This window comes from Misgurnus anguillicaudatus, chromosome 6, assembly GCF_027580225.2.
Source record: "Misgurnus anguillicaudatus chromosome 6, ASM2758022v2, whole genome shotgun sequence".
Taxonomy (NCBI): Eukaryota; Metazoa; Chordata; class Actinopteri; order Cypriniformes; family Cobitidae; genus Misgurnus; species Misgurnus anguillicaudatus.
Genome location: NC_073342.2, coordinates 19,789,556 through 19,806,041, shown reverse-complemented (window position 1 = coordinate 19,806,041; position 16,486 = coordinate 19,789,556). Strand labels below are relative to the sequence as shown.

The window sequence follows — 16,486 nt, the reverse complement described above, 5'->3', positions numbered from 1 at the left end:
TACAATGGAGCCCTTATGACAATAGATAACAGCGCATTGTGTCACATGCCCTCCTTTAATTTAGCTTATGAGTTAGTGTTGAGTCATGAGAAGTGGGGGGATGTAGTATTTGTCCTTCAAGTTAGGGCAGCTCACTACAGTTAATTGCAAAACCAAGTTAATAAAACTATGTGACCCTGTCTGTGAAATCAGGGTCACATAGTTTGTTTCTTAGTCTAATTATGTATTTATCTCATTTTTATTTCACATGTTAACTACATTTGCATTGCAAAGTCAATTTTAAACACAGGGTATATTATCACAGAATGTCCTTTATGATTTATGCAGAAAACAGTAAATCACAAAAATGACTTTTCACAAACAGGGTCACATGAAATGTAACAGAGTAGATTTGAATAGTTAGATTTTATATGCATACTTAATTTGCAATTATTTGAATAGAAAATAGTTAAATATTATCGCTTACTCTTCTACAATTTACTAGAAAGTTAATTAAACTGATAAATATCTTAAAGTGGACATAAACAGTATTTTGCATGTGCATTCTATTCATTTAATGCTCCTTTACAGCCAGGTAGTATTACCCTTGTTTTCAAGAAGAGACCATAAAGAAGGAAATTAAAAAGCCTGTCTAGACGATAGTGGCTAATGTTCAGGTCAAGAGCATTGAGGGTAATCACAAGGTCATGGTCAAGGTTCACACTGAGATGAAATGAAAGGTCTCATAGAGAAGAATGAATTTAATACAACCGAGGGAACACAAAGGGACACATTGTTACATTTAAGACACAAAAACACTTACACACATAATAAAACTTTATTATTCTTACTGGAACAACAGAAATATTGTAATATGTACCATAATTGAATCATTTCCATCCCCACATAGCTCATAAGGAGACAGTGTGACAGCCTCAACTAAAAAAAGATGGGTATTAAAAATTGAAAAAAGGCAAAACTTCATATTAAATGATTCAGGATTCAACCTGTTTATCATAAACACACCAGAATTTTAACTCGCATTGGGATAAAATGAAAACAGCTGACCTATATTAATTATTTGATGGATATACCAAACTCTATTGTATACTGTGTTCAAAGGCTATATATACATGTATCACACAGCACGTCAGACAAGAAGGGTAGAAAAAAAAACGAATTATTTACACCAACCAGTAGTTCATTATGGAAACATTCATTGTCAGCTTCACTACATAGCAATGCACTGTAAAGGCCTGCATGGAAATATTCACACCATTCTACACACCAGCCATCCATCTTGCATTTGTTTGTTACAATTTCGCCATATTTGATAATGCTTTGAATGCCAAATAAGAGTACTCTTAGTTCAGTTTAAAGTCAACATGAAATCAATATTGTCTACAACCCCCTCCAATATACAATGATTAATAAAAACGTACAGTTCACACTTTAACCTCTCAATGTTCAAACCACATGCACCCTTGTTGTCTCTCCTGTGTACTTTTATACACAATTTGCTTCTATTGTGCATGAGGGAACAATGTATGCTCTCTAAATGGAAGTAAATGTATTACGTTCTTATAAAAATGTAATATATTGGTCTGCCTCTAAAATCATTGCTTTTAGGCTGATAACACCAAGCTCTTATTTTCATCCCCTCCCCTCCAGACACATTGTGGCCCCTTTCTGGTAAGTAACTCCCACTTTAAACAATCCAAACATTTACTGATGGACAAAATCAAGTCCCGCCTCTTATTCATTTATTCCTCAACAGATAGTAGAGATTAGGGCTGCACAATTAATCAAAATAATTAATTGGGATTACAATTACGGGTGAAACAATTACATAATCGGCAAAAGCCTACGGCTGTCCATTTGTGCTCATTTCAGTGGTGAATCAGAGATTTTAAAATTGATAAATAAACGTATTATCTGACCTGATCATTGACTGTTTTCAGAAAATCTGCTGATGTCCAACAGTGGAAAAAATTGAGGGGCTCTGATGCAAAAGCCACTAAGCGCCACCTTCGTGATGATATTAACTGTATCTTTAAACGTATTATACGTTTATCAAATAATTTCGCTTCAAACCTGCTTAATCCTGGCCTTACTGTGGGTTCACACCAGATGCGAGTTCAATGACTTGCACGAGTAGATTACATACAAAGTCAATGCAAAGACGCAATTCAACGCGTCCTCGCGTGGGTCGATGCGAAAAACGCGATATGGGCGGTGCGTTTGCCGCGAAACATGTGCTATTCGCCTCAAACGCGTCTTCGCCCAAGTTGAAAATATTCAACTCGAGTGAAAAATTTGCATGACACGAAGTTAAATCCTGCGAGTAATCTAGTGTAAGTAACGCAATGCCCCGCATTTGGTGTGTACGTAGCATTACTGTGGGTTCACATCAGACGCGTTTGAGGCGTCAAATTCGCATCTACTGTGCGTAGTTGGACGCTTGAACATTTTGAGTGTACTTGCTTCATTCGTGCGTGAAAGCCGCACGTGAAATTCTAGTCATTGAGACATTCACGTGGAAATTCGCGTCATGGGAGGGGCTTCTGCGATTCCGTTCGCTTCCTGTAATCACGTCACTACTAGAGCAAGCTCCTGATTATCGCGACACGTTTTTCCACCAAAGTTCAGATTTTTCAACTCACGCGTTTCCAGGGGCAAGGCTCAATTCGAGCATTTGCGTGAACTAGACGCAAATCACGTCTGCCGCGCTAAACGCCTTATTCGTGCTGCGAGACCTCCAAGCGTGAGTTAACGTGTCTTTACATTGACTTAACATTGAAATCACTCGCGCTTGACGCCTCTACCGCGGCTGGTGTGAACGCAGCATTAGGCTATTCAGAAATATTAAATGTCACGTTCTTTCTGATCGTATTTTTTTAACCCTTATAATAGCATAAATAATACCTGTAAAATGATAAAGCTCAAAGTTCACTGCCAGGCGATATATCTTCTTTAACAGAATTCCCCTTTCTAAGCCTAAAGCGAACGGCCTGTTTGGACTACAGCCCTCTACAGTTTTTTGACTAAACTCTGCCCACAGGAATACGTCAGTCGTCAGCTAAGGTAACGGCAAGCTAAGCTGCTATCGAATCACAACACACTAAACAAACTACACAATCAGAACTCAATATGTATTTCTGAAGGAGGGACTTCATAGAACAAGGAAGACATCAGCCGGTTTTGAGGACAGTGAAAACAGTAAATTGTGTGAAAAATACCGCATTTTTTACACGTGAAACATGAACACACTGTAAACACAATCAAAGCTTCAAAAACACAGAAAGAACGTGACCTTTAAGAGTCTGATAAAAAAATGCTAATTTACAAGAAAACATGTCAGATGCATTGGTCTGCATCTGAGCTATTCAAATGCTTTTATACGCCATTACTGATTATCGTGCATCCCTAATAAATATCCTATTGTTACATTACTGACACAAAAAGGGTTACAAATACCATTCATGTTGACTTTAACTCCATACAGTGCTGATAATGTGAAACAGGTGCACCATGAGGCCTAAGTAAAATGCTTTATAAACAGATACAAATATAAAACAACTACTAAACTGCAGAAATCTTGTTGTAAAGAATAAAATGACCAGGTCAGAAGCATCACAGCATTTTAAAGGTTTTCCAAACGTGAATCAAATAGGAAAATAGAAACGGATGATTTATAAAGACATCGGTGTCTGAATCTAAAGAACAAGTGGAAATTTAAAGCTCACGTTACTTGTCCAGTGTTCTGAAGAGAACTTCATTATGCCGCGTTCAGTTCATAATATGAAGGCATGCACAATGTTATATAACATTTTTCACAGAAAACAAAATGGTAGACATATGCTCAGATACCCCAGAGAACACAATGTCACTAAAGAGTTTTATAAACCATCTGATTGGAACTGGAAGAAAAGCGCCTGCCAGTACGATTCAGACGGGCACAGATTGCGAAAGGCGTCTCGATGCGAACGAACAGATGAGACATTAACGGGTTGACACCCAAACACGCCACCTTTGAAACATCATGGCTCGCAATCCAACTCGCTTCAGGTTCACTGTCTCAGGGGAGTGTGCCCATCTCATGCCTGAGCGGAGAGCCTCAACTCCACAGGTCATGGCTCATCATCACAAACTATTTACAGTGATCAAGGGAGTGTGTGTGCCTTTAAAGTCTTCACTGTTTCTTATCCTCCTTTATTAATGTTGAAAGCCGACCGGCAATCCAGTGTTTTTTGTAGCAAATAAGAGCTTTGGCTTTTCATGTTTTTGATCATGTCAATCTCTTCATCCCTCCCTCCGTCTGGCCATCTCTGTCAGGTGAAGCAGTCACGGTCGAGGTTGCTCTGAGAAGAGATGAGAGAGGGGTATGGTGTCATCTTGTCGATGTTGACGTAGGTGGTGTTGAGGAGGATGTAGTGCTCTCCGCTGAAGCTGGAGAAGATGGCAGCGATGCGGGACACCAGCTCTGAGAAGGTGGGGCGCCGCTCGGGTTTGGGGTGCCAGCACTCGATCATCACATTGTATCTGAGATGGAAATAGAGAGAGAGAGATCAGATTGTATGAGAACTCACAATTGATCAAAATGTTATGTTGCTCTAAAAAAGGATATGGGTTCGATCCCCATGATAAATGACTTTGGATAAAAGCATTTGCCAAATCCAAAATGTAAAACTCCCTTCCACTTCTTAAGTACTATGAGCAATAGCTATGCTGATACTTGCTGGCCCTACCTTTCGCAGATTCCATTCACACCAACTGTTTGCTTTGGCAGTGCAAGACACTGGTGCATTGAAATTTATCACCTATGTTGAAAACCTCACATTTCAGAACTACTTTCCTGCCGAGGCCCTAAAACCCGAGAGACTGATAGCTAGCTGTGCAGTCCATGAGGGCAGAAAGTGATGACCCACATATCTTTATTCAAAGTCGCACTGCCAGTAGTGTGTGAAGAATGTTTGAAGGTTGACTCAAATCATACAGGCAGGGTGGGGAGTCAATGTGTGTCGATCTTGGGTAGTCATGCACGGCTGAGTTGGCCGAGAGTTCTGATAAACTGTGACCGCTTGATTGAATCTGCGGGCGGTTAACAATGAGCCTCTGTTGTGCGCCCTGATGCCCATCACCCCCCTTTGAGTGTTGTATGTTGGTCATAATGAAGGACGTAAGCGTGTATGCGTGAGTGTATGTGTGCTTACAGGGCGTCCGGGCAAAACTCGGGCTGTAGCAGTCTTCGGCCCTGAAGGAGGAAGATGGTGATGTCGAAGGAGTTCACGTCGGAGTACGGCGGTGCGCCGCGGGTCATGAGTTCCCAAAGCAACACCCCGAACGACCACTGCAGGAGGATGAAATAGAAAACAATGGGTTATGAGCAAAGCACCTATCAAAACAACTGACATTTGTGTGAACTCTGGCTGACTCCAACGTGTCATCAATTGTTGGAAGCTGATACAAAGTGAATACGGTGTGCCAAACAGAGGGAATGCTAAACCCATAAATCCATTTAAGGGAAGAGTTGAATCAGAAATGTTTGGGGAAAAAATTCTGCAGAAAATGCAGACGTGCAGTTTTATTTGAAGGTAGGCAGCTTGGACAACAGGACGTGAGTCATGGTACACCTTGAGCCTGACTTGTGTGCACATGCATGAATCAATGAAGTAAAATATAAGTTAATGAACTGCAACATATTCAGTCAAACAGTGATTCAAAGGCAACAGTACTTGTTCAAATATTGCCTTTACTATTATTGGAACTGATTGAAACTAAACAGTTTTGTTGTGTTTAAAACAAAATGAGGTCACTGCTGGCACACATGAGCTTTCCAAAACTGATACAAAAACTGTCACTAGGTTGGTACCCTTTTAACAGATACAACTAAAGAGTACAAATGTATAAATTTTTGTACCTTAATGGTACATATTAGCACCCTTTAAAGGGACACTCCACTTTTTTGAAAATATACCCATTTTCCAGCTCCCCTAGAGTTAAACATTTGATTTTTACCATTTTGGAATCCATTCAGCTGATCTCCGGGTCTGGCGCTACCACTTTTAGCATAGCTTAGCATAATCCATTGAATCTGACCAAAAATGACCAAAGAGTTTTAATTTTTCCTATTTGAAACTTGACTCTTCTGTAGTTACATAGTGTACTAAGACAGACAGAAAATTAAAAGTTGCGATTTTTTTAGGCAAATATGGTTAGGAACCAAACTCTCTGGTTATTTTTTAATGCGATGCCAATGGTCCAATCAGACCCAATGGATTGTGCTAAGCCATGCCAAAAGTGATAGCGCTAGACTCGGAGATCGACTGAATGGATTCCAAAAAGGTAAGAATCAAATGTTTAACTCTAGGGGAGCTGGAAAGTGAGCATATTTTCAAAAAAAAGTTTAAATTCTTTAAATTCTAAGGTTGAGATTGTTTAATGTCATGAATTATCTTTGTTAGGGGTTGCAAGGTGATGTATGCCAAAAAGTTTGAGAACCATTGCATGAGGAAAAATGATCAAAAGATTGTTCTTCTAAAAGCCCATAAGAACCACATCTGTCCTGAGAGCCAATCAGATGTTAGAGTTATGTTTAGTGGCAATGTTAAAGGTTAAGCTCTCTATTGGATTAGGGGTTAGTATAACATTCCTATTACACCAATTATCTTCCTCTATTTTTACACTTAGGTTACGAAAAGGTTTAGGACGTGCCTCAGCAGTTCATTCCTAAAAAAAACTTTTCATAATAAGTCATTCTTTTCCCCTTAACACTTAACACTTGCTTTTACTCATAACAGCTCACAAATATCATCAATAAATTTAAAATATGTTTAAATGATTTTTATTAAAGTTAAAAAGATGTAATTGTTGGGGAGGGGTGTTATATATAATATATATATATTATTATTAATATTTTTTCTCTCCTTTTTTGTGCATATTAGAAAATTAATCCTGAACCATGTGATTATTGTAAGGTTTAAACTGAATAAATTTTTTTTTGAAAAAAAAAAGAAAAGATTTAATTGTAAAGTACCCACACATCAGATTTGGTGGTGAACTTGTGTGTCTGCAAGCTTTCCAATGCCATCCATTTGACGGGTAGCTTGACTCCATGCTTGTTGTGCACACTGTAGTATTCTTTATCATACACATCCCTGGCCAAGCCAAAATCGGCCACTTTTACCGTATAGCTCTCATCTAGCCTGTGAAGGACATTACAAGCGTTACCGGGGTACACACACACACACACACACACACACACACACACACACACACACACGCGCACACGCACACACACACACAGACACACACACACACACACACACACACACACACCCACACACAGTTATATAACTTGGCACAAAATGAGAAACACCAGAATTGTTGATAGACTCACATGCAGTTTCGGGCCGCGAGGTCTCTGTGTACAAACTTCTTGCTTGCGAGATACTCCATTCCTTTAGCCACCTGCAGCCCGAAACCCATCAGGTCTTTGACCGTGGGGTTCTGCGTGGGAACGAAAATATTAAAAGATAAAGATATTCATAACAACAGACTATGTTATAACTATAACCTTGAATTCACATTATTTGATAAACGTATGTGTGTGCATCACATACATGAGTCTCGTCTCTGATGAAGTTGCGCAGGTCCCCGTGTTTCATGTATGGCAACACGACCAGAGGTGACCCCTCACTGGGCAGGCAGATTCCCAACAGCGAGAGCACATTCGGATGACTGAAATCTTTCATGATGATGCCCTCCTTCAGAAACTGAGATACTTCCTCAATATCTGTGATTCCTGCAAATAAGCATATTGAGATTTACTAGTGTAAATGTCAGCCATGTTATTGATAACGCACAAAATTTCAGCAGTTCAAAGGTCGACCTCTTTGGCACCAACCCACATCTCCATCAGTTCTGCTACCCCCAGTCTAGATTTACACGGTTGACCCAACATTTAAAATCTATCCTGCTATACGTTTTCTAGGTTGGCAATAAACCTGCCAAGTTGTCTGTGAACCATTTCACCACGACGAATAAATTATCCCCAACACTATCAAGTGTTTTATCACACAATGTCTGATATTTCACCCTGGAAGGAGTGAGAGCAAATACTTAATCCTTGGTGTCATGACCATGGCGTTACTACAGTACCTCGATCTCTACTGGTACCTCCATTTAATCCTGTTGGAGGTGCTTTCACATTTCAAGGAGATTAAACAGATGTTTAACCTTTCACTAGGAAAAAAGAGAGGCTTACGGGTAACACAAAACAAAAAGAAAAGGCCTGTGTATACGTGTTGTGTTTACAGATGATTGATCTCGAAATGATGTAACATCTTGCACTAGCACACCGACGATACGGGCCTCTGTCAGTATCCTCAAAAGACCAAGTCTGATCTGGGAACAGCTCCAAGTATTTACTTGATCGATTCTTTATATAATTTATTCATGATGTACATGTTGTGATTCCTGCACAAATATGTAATGAAGCTTTTAAAAATATTTAATCCGACAACGTGGAGCACTTCAGACGTTTAGGGTTAAGCAAGGTTTCCTGTTGAAACAAGCCTTCGTCTTGAGAGCAAACATGAGCAAGAAAAGCAGAGCTCGGGTCATAAATCTGAAGCTCTCAGTGACGTGATTAGGGGCGTCTCTAATGTGATATGGCTGTTCTGCTGTGCATTCATCATCATCATCTTCATCACGGTGTCATATTAAAACAGCCCCGTGTGTAATACGTCATGTCTCAGTATAGAGATGTTGTGCTTGTCAGATTGGGTTCAAACCAGAAACTAAATAGTAGAAAACCAACAGGAAGTCGAATAATGTATAGCAGGAGCCAAAAGTAAAAATAAAAGTTATATTTTGACAGCACGATTTTTATATCTAGTACATTAAGCTTCATACTCTTAAGCTGTTTTAAAGAGTATATAATTTGTGTGGCACATCCCAAACAATGATACGGTGCTTTTAGCCTCCAACACTGAAAACCAATTCATCACTTTAACACAACGTCAATAATGTCAAACTCACGGTTTAAAGACTTGATAGCGCAGTGCTGCTTCTGGCCATCTGGTTCGAGTAGGGTCCCGTGAAACACGCAGCCAAAGTGGCCTGGACACACAAAGACAGAAAAGGATGCAGAGATTATTAACACATGAATCTATCAGAGCCTTTTTTGAGTCTAAGCATCGCAGGTGCGTATTACATACAGTCGGCATTTAAAACCAAGAACAATGAATGCTGTGAATCAATGGAGTGTGAATAAAGATTTGTGTTGGGAGGACGAGTGATCTCTTGCTCTTAAACGTTTGAGTCTGTCTTACTTTATCATGCACAGTCATATATATATATATGTGAATGTGGGACACTGCACTTTTTTGAAAATAGGCTCATTTTCCAGCTCCCTCAGAGTTAAACGTTAAATTTTAACCGTTTTGGTATCCATCAGCTGATCTCCAGGTCTGGCAGTAGCACTTTTAGCATAGCTTAGCATAATCCATTGAATCTGATTAGACCGTTAGCATCGCGCAATGAAATTATGCAGCGCCTAAAAATAGTTCTCTTAGTATCTTCCAATAGTAGGGGACTATTTTCGTGCGCTGCGTGGTATCGTTGCGCCTCCTGCAGCCATGGTACGGCAGCAAAGTCCTTGGTTATTGCGTCGGAATGAGAGTATGATTCCTAGCCATATCGGCCTAGAAAATGGCAACTTTTAATTTTCCATCGGTCTTAGTACATGTAACTACAGAAGAGTCAAGTTTTAAATAGGAAAAATATCGAAACTCTTTGGTTATTCTTTAGCGTGATGCTAACGGTCTAATCAGATTCAATGGATTATGCAAAGTATGCTTAAAGTGGTACCGCCGGACCTGGAGATCGGCTGAATGGATTCCAGAATGGTAAAAATCAAATGTTTAACTCTAGGGGAACTGCAAAATAAGCATATTTTCAAAAAAAGTGGATTGGCACTTTAAATTACAAGATATGTAAAAAAATGTATGGTTGGATAAAATATGAACTGTTGGTTAAATCAATCCAGGAAATGTTGGGTTGAGTCAAACGTGAGTAAACAACCAAGCATTTGGGGTTAAAACAACCCAACATGGGTTAATTTAAACCAAAAATTTGTCTCTGTCCATATTTTTCCCAAGCATGGGGGGGCTGAAACTATCCAGTGCGTATGAAATCTGTCACTTCCAACATTGTCAGGAAAAAATTTCAAAAATATTTACCTATTGGCTTTAAAAAGGTTGCAATATGTACCATTTAGCTACAGATATGTATACATTTGGTACCAATATGCACCTTTGATGTACTAATATAGACTTTTTGGCACTAATATTAACTCCTTATGCACTTTTTTGTACTAGTGCAGTGATTTTTAACATGGTGCCCGCGGTTGCCCACCAAAGCACATTCTATTAATAGCCTAAATTGTAATATTTATTTATTATTACGTATTTTTTATATTAGCTCTGCTTCTTTTATATATATGTTAACATTTAAAACAATGATAAAACATATCAAAAAGTTAAATAAAATAAAAGTTTTTGATAGACTATATAAAAAAGTTAGTTTTTTAACCATGAATACAGTTAATTTCCATTTACTTTGTTACCATTCACTACTGCGCATGCATTGTCAAATGTTAACAATTTTGCAACGTTAGACATCAGAGAGGGACTGGAAACACACAATGCAAGACCCGCCCAGATTATAGCTGGCTGCAAGGCAGTTTCTACGTGGTTGCTAAGGTGTTGCTAGGGTGTTCTGGGATTATATTGCAAAAATATTTGCATGAAACTCTAACAAGAGGATTTGGAGTTTAGCGTGGTCTATCGCTGAAAGATTAACCGATTACAAGTATCTGGGCCGAGTGTTCTCTCTAATTAGGGCACAGAGAATAGAGGATAGTGAGAGTTAGGGTGTTGAAATAATGGAGCGTGGAGCGCTGTAATCTCTCTCCAGCACTGCTATCACGTCTTCCCAGATGGGTGTCGAGTCAGATTACCGGTGCGGAGCACTGAGACGGCCCAACAATGAGCCTGGAATTTAACACGAGAACAAATCATCACACATGCCACCCCGACCACCCCAACATACTCGCACGCAAACACACACATACGCACGGTCTCTATAAATCGCTTCGTGTCACATGCGTAAACACACACACACGTTAAGCTCGGCTTTCCCACAGGGATGGTGGGTTTTGCACGGGGGTATACAGGAGAGTGGTTTACATCTGATCCCCAAAGTAAATACGATACATGCGTTCACACCCACACGTCTGCAGAACAATGAGACGACAGGCAATTTAATGTTCAAATGTCCAACCTGCCGGGCTGATTGTGACCATTTAACCTTTTAGCTTTTCTGTGTTCAACCACGTCTGAAATTGATTCCTCCTCCTAAATCACTAATTTGAGCTATTGGATTTCTTGTAATGCACCTCTTGAAAGTTGAAAGTTAGTTACAAGGAAGATTAAAATACAAATCAGATTTTCTCAAGAAAATTTCTCATTGATTTCGATCTTCGACCCAGTCAATAGTAAAGATATCAAGGTTATATTTTCACAGAACGTCTTTATATTATGTTGGATGAATTTATGTAAAAAACAATCACAGTTTTCCCAGACTGAGTCACATGATTTACAAGCATATGTTTAATACTTCAGTTTTGAATATCAGATTTGCAAAACATTTTTATGTGTTCCCTCACCTCTTCCGATGATCTCATTCACATGTAAGAGCAGATCCTCTCGAGCAATGACCACGTGCTGAACCTCCTTCAGCAGCTCGGGATGGAGGCTGCCCAGATCTATGGGTGCATTAGAAGGCAACAGCGGTGAGGCCAAGTCCCCTTCCATTGCCCCGAGCATAGGGGACAGGTCCACGTGAGCATGGGCGTACAAATGAGGCCGACAGGACTCCGTCTGTGACAGAGGCAAGCTCTGGTCTGCGAGGCGAAAAGGTCAAAGGTTAAAAGTCAATGACTTGTTCGCCGAGGCCTGGGGTCACCTGAACAAAGCGGTGAAAGTCTGAGGGAGAGTTATTACACCAACTACAAAGGGCGTAGGAAATTCTAAACCGGGTTATACAGATGAGAGAGAGAGAGAGAGAAAGCAGAGTTTTTTCAGTCATCTTTTTAAAGAAAGAAGAAGGCAAAAGCAGGCATGCGATCTCTTCTGCAAAAATGAGAATAGAGCAGAGGGTAAGGTCAGAAGGTCTGTGTTTGGAGAACTGGATAAAGTCGTCTTTCACTGCTGGTCTAGGGCCAGCCCTCCCTATCGTGATGTACCCCAAGCCGTGAAGAGATAAAAGCAAAGCTGATTTGAGATCAGCAGAGATGGTGAACCCCCACCAGTGGCGTGTTTTGAGCGAGAGGCAGCGAAGCGTGAGAACGTACCCTCAAGCAAAGTAGTTCTATAGTCCACGGACTCGTGAGAGACCATTTCATTAGTCGGACTGACACTCCTCGCGTTTGCCAACATGTCCAAGTGTGGAATGTGAGCCCGGCCGTCATACCAAACCATAGTTTTAGCTAAATCTACAACCAGAGACAGGGTGAGAGAGAGAGAGAGGGAGAGAGAGACCAAAGAAGAGGTGAGAAACAAAGGGACAGATCGCTCCACCGTGGACTTCTGCAGTATCAACTCCCATAAATAACCCAGAAACCCATATCTCACTATCTACCGCTATATTTCCAAACTTATGCAGTTTCAATAACCAACAGATAGATCAAGCGAGTACAGCAGCTGGAATGAAAGGTGGCTGCTTTTTAGACTTTTAACTTACCTCCTAAATAACAAGTAAACTATGCTTTATCTACTGCAGGGCTGCATAATCGTGACTAACAGTGTTGGGTAAGTTACTGAAAATTAGTAATTAGTTACAGTTACTTCTTTTAAAAGAAATTGAATTACTCTACCCGTTACTATATTTCAAAAGTAATTAGTTACTAGGGAAAGTAACTTTTAAGTTAATTTGCTTTTTATATGTAAATATGAACAGTACTGAACAGTCAAATGATAAAATGATTGGCTGTGGGCCACAGTGGGCATAGTTTGGTTATGTACTGCATTATTTTAGTAAAGTTTCTTATATGGATGGGCTATTTTACACGTAAGACTCTAATATATCACATATTGTAGGAGCCTATTTTGCCTTTGAATATTTTTAAGCTTACTTTATTTATGTATATCATTTAGACAAATATTCTGTATGTTTACAATGAAAATATATAATGCGTTAAAATTGTGTACTGTCTCTTTAAAAATTTGGGGACTGTGAAGCTTGCGGGTAGTGCGCTCTTTGGAATACAGTGGAGTCACACAGTTTTCTTTACCGCATACGTGATATTTAAGATCATATATTGTTTGTATATTTTTTATGTTTGATATAAATGATAAACAAGATTAAAGGAAGATATTTAATCAGAAAACGGAGTATGATTGTTTTGTCGGACGGACACAGAGTGAGTGGATTGTTTTATCGGACACGGAGTGAGTGAAACAAAAACTGAAACTAAATGCCCACTCACACATACTATGGAGTTTTAACACGGTTGTACAGCGCAGAGTGTATATTTTACTGGAAACAACAATCGCGGATCGTTATCTTCCATGAAGACCGATGTAAACATCGGATAATATATAAACATCAAATTTATTACTTTTGTGGACTACAAATGCAAGTTGATGTCATACTGGGAACGCCTGGGAAAGATAATTTACAAACATGAGATCGGATGGACTTATGACTCAAACACAATTTTTAAACAAAGGTATGTTGTCCCTTTTTGATTTTTTATGTTTATTCTATTTTACGCACTGTCGTCCATGATGAAGTTTTATGATTCATTGCGTCACCCGCCACGGTCCTGCGACATTAGATCAGTAATGTCTTGTCTGCAAGTGTTAATTTTTTACAAAATAGAGTAACGCAAGTAACGAACTCATTTAAATTTCAGTTATTGTACCTGCGTTACTTGATTAAAAAAATACTTCGTTACATGCTCGTTTCCGCTAAAAGTAGTGGAATTACAGTAACGCGTTACTTTGTAACTCCCATCACTGGTGACTAATCGTTTGCAGAATAAAAGTTTTTTGTTTACATTATATGTGTGTGTACTGTGCATAGCAATAATACATTTAATATACACATTATATATATGCAATTGAATTTATATATACATAATTATTATACACACATATAAAATGTAAACACAAACTTTTATTCTGCAAACGATTACTCACGATTAATCGTAATGCAGCCCTAATTTACTGTTATAGCTCACAGGGTTTGACGTTATACTTATCTGAAGTTGTTTTGAAGTGAACCAGTCTGAATGCACATGAGGCGATATTTGCATAATTTGATAGATTTAACTGGTAAATGCCTATACAAATGATCTTCAACATTTAAACAAGAAAGTGACTCATTTAGTACAGCAACAACATCAGTACAGACACATACATGCAGACTACATACCATCAATATGCTTTTTCCTCTTGATCCATGCGAATACTGCAATCAAGAGAAGAAGAACTATGGACACGCAGATGCCACCTGTGATCAGTACCCTGTAGTCCTGTTCTTGAGCCAAAACAACTCGACCCAGGATCACAGAAGATGTGGCCTGCTTCCACTGAAATACACAACACAAATTTTTAACGATTTATTAGGGATGCACAATATATCAGCAACCATATCAAAATTGACCAGTTTAGGTTTTTCATATTGAAACCAGATATTATTGCACAAAAAATACCTTTAGTAAGTGTAAAAAATGATAGCATCAACCAAACAACCAAGGATTTCCATACTAACGCGTCTGTGGCACATTTGCTTCATATTTCATATACTGCAAAATGTTTACATTTGAACCTTCAACATCACAACAATCCATCTAAAAACACCCTCGGGGAGAGCTTGGGCTCGGTAAAAGTGCTTCACTGGTCATAAAGCAGCACGGCGAAATGAAACGCACATATCCACTGCAGGCAGGAGGGGAAATTGGATCAGCGATAGAGCTTCTCTTATGTGGCCGAACGTTATTGAGTTTGGGCTGAGATTAGCTTCGCCGCACCGCATTGTGATGGGGTCAGATTAGAGCATCGTGTCACACGCACGCTGTCTGTCTCTCGCTGACAGATAAGCACTTTATGCTGAGGCCAACATTTCCTTGATCTTTATACCAATCATATCAGACTGTCTGAGGGCTGGTGCCGAGCCTCCAAAACGTTTTTTTTTTTTATGTTCTTGATGATCTAATGGTGTGCAAAAAGGAAATGTAAGGAAGGCTCGGTTGGGGTGAAGTATATAAAAATTACAATATGAACACCGTTGAGGAAATGAATCATTGATAGTGTTTCTCATATCCACGGTCTTTGTGGAAAGACTGTATATTAAGGAAATAATCATGATCTGGCAACCCAGTTTGCCCTGTGTGTAGAGGCCTTTTTTATAATTAGAAATTTTGACTCTCAAAGTTACAAATCAACAAATGAATTTTTTAAAGAAATGTGTTTAAAAGTCAAAAGTCAAATTCGTACTGAGGAACTACACAATCCCTAAACCTAAATAATAACCCCTTTGGATCAGATCAGATAGGTTGTTACTATGGAAACAGGATGCCAAGAGTTTACAAGTGACCCATCTATTTGCATTAAATGATTGCATATCTATGACGTTAGTTATTTTGTGTCCGTATGGATAATTTAAATTTAAAAGGGTTAAAATTTCAAATTAAATTTGTAGATTATTTGCATACATTCTCTTTTTTGAGGACCAAGTATAACATTTCTGGTTTTATTTCATTTTGAAAGAATATTTGGGGGATAATTGCAAAAATGTTAAAGTGGTGTAACTGGTCTGTGTCAATTGGTGTAACTAGTATTTTTTTAAATTAAAATATAAATATATTCATAAAAAATGTGGAATAAAATATAATCATCTAGTTTAGTGTAATATGATTTTTTAACATCATTTGTCAAAGATTATTTAGAAAACACAGCTGTTTTCAGCATACGTCAGGACAATTATTACAAAAATGCATTAAAATTTACATTTAGAAATTATTATATTAAATAAGTATTAAAATTCTTTTTTAAAATGATTTTTTTTTTGATGATTACGCTTACATATGGAGCCCCTAAGGGGACATGGAGCAAAAATTAAATAAAATTTAGTTTTGCACGCAAAAACTATCGCGTTTAGTTTTGTGTGCGGACGTGAAACTTTCGCGTGTGCACGTGAAACTATCGCGTTTAGTTTTGTGTGCGGACGTGAAACTTTCGCGTGTGCACGTGAAACTATCGCGTTTAGTTTTGTGTGCGGACGTGAAACTTTTGCGTGTGCACGTGAAACTATCGTGTTTAGTTTCGCGTGGGCATGTGAAATTTTTATGGGCAGAACCCACGTGCGCACGCCAAAGTTTCACGTGAGCACGCAAAACTAAACTTTAGATTTTTTTACTCCAATGTCACCTTAGGGG

At 38.8% G+C, this 16,486-nt stretch overlaps 1 protein-coding gene across 2 annotated transcripts in view; it reads right to left on the bottom strand.

Annotated features, from left to right (window-relative positions):
• Window positions 1-798: 798 nt before the first annotated feature.
• The window catches only part of met (MET proto-oncogene, receptor tyrosine kinase), a 64,672-nt gene continuing 48,984 nt past the window's right edge, over window positions 799-16,486 (bottom strand). The window contains exons 13-21 of one of the 2 annotated variants that reach the window (XM_073868688.1): window positions 14,482-14,638; window positions 12,398-12,538; window positions 11,711-11,947; window positions 9,022-9,102; window positions 7,602-7,783; window positions 7,379-7,488; window positions 7,020-7,184; window positions 5,193-5,330; window positions 799-4,521 (exon numbers count right to left, since the gene is read on the bottom strand). In XM_073868688.1, coding sequence (XP_073724789.1) covers window positions 4,311-4,521; window positions 5,193-5,330; window positions 7,020-7,184; window positions 7,379-7,488; window positions 7,602-7,783; window positions 9,022-9,102; window positions 11,711-11,947; window positions 12,398-12,538; window positions 14,482-14,638 — 1,422 coding nt within the window. In that variant the 3' untranslated portion in view covers window positions 799-4,310. The remainder of the gene's footprint in view (window positions 4,522-5,192; window positions 5,331-7,019; window positions 7,185-7,378; window positions 7,489-7,601; window positions 7,784-9,021; window positions 9,103-11,710; window positions 11,948-12,397; window positions 12,539-14,481; window positions 14,639-16,486) is intronic. The other variant, XM_073868689.1, reaches the window with a different exon arrangement.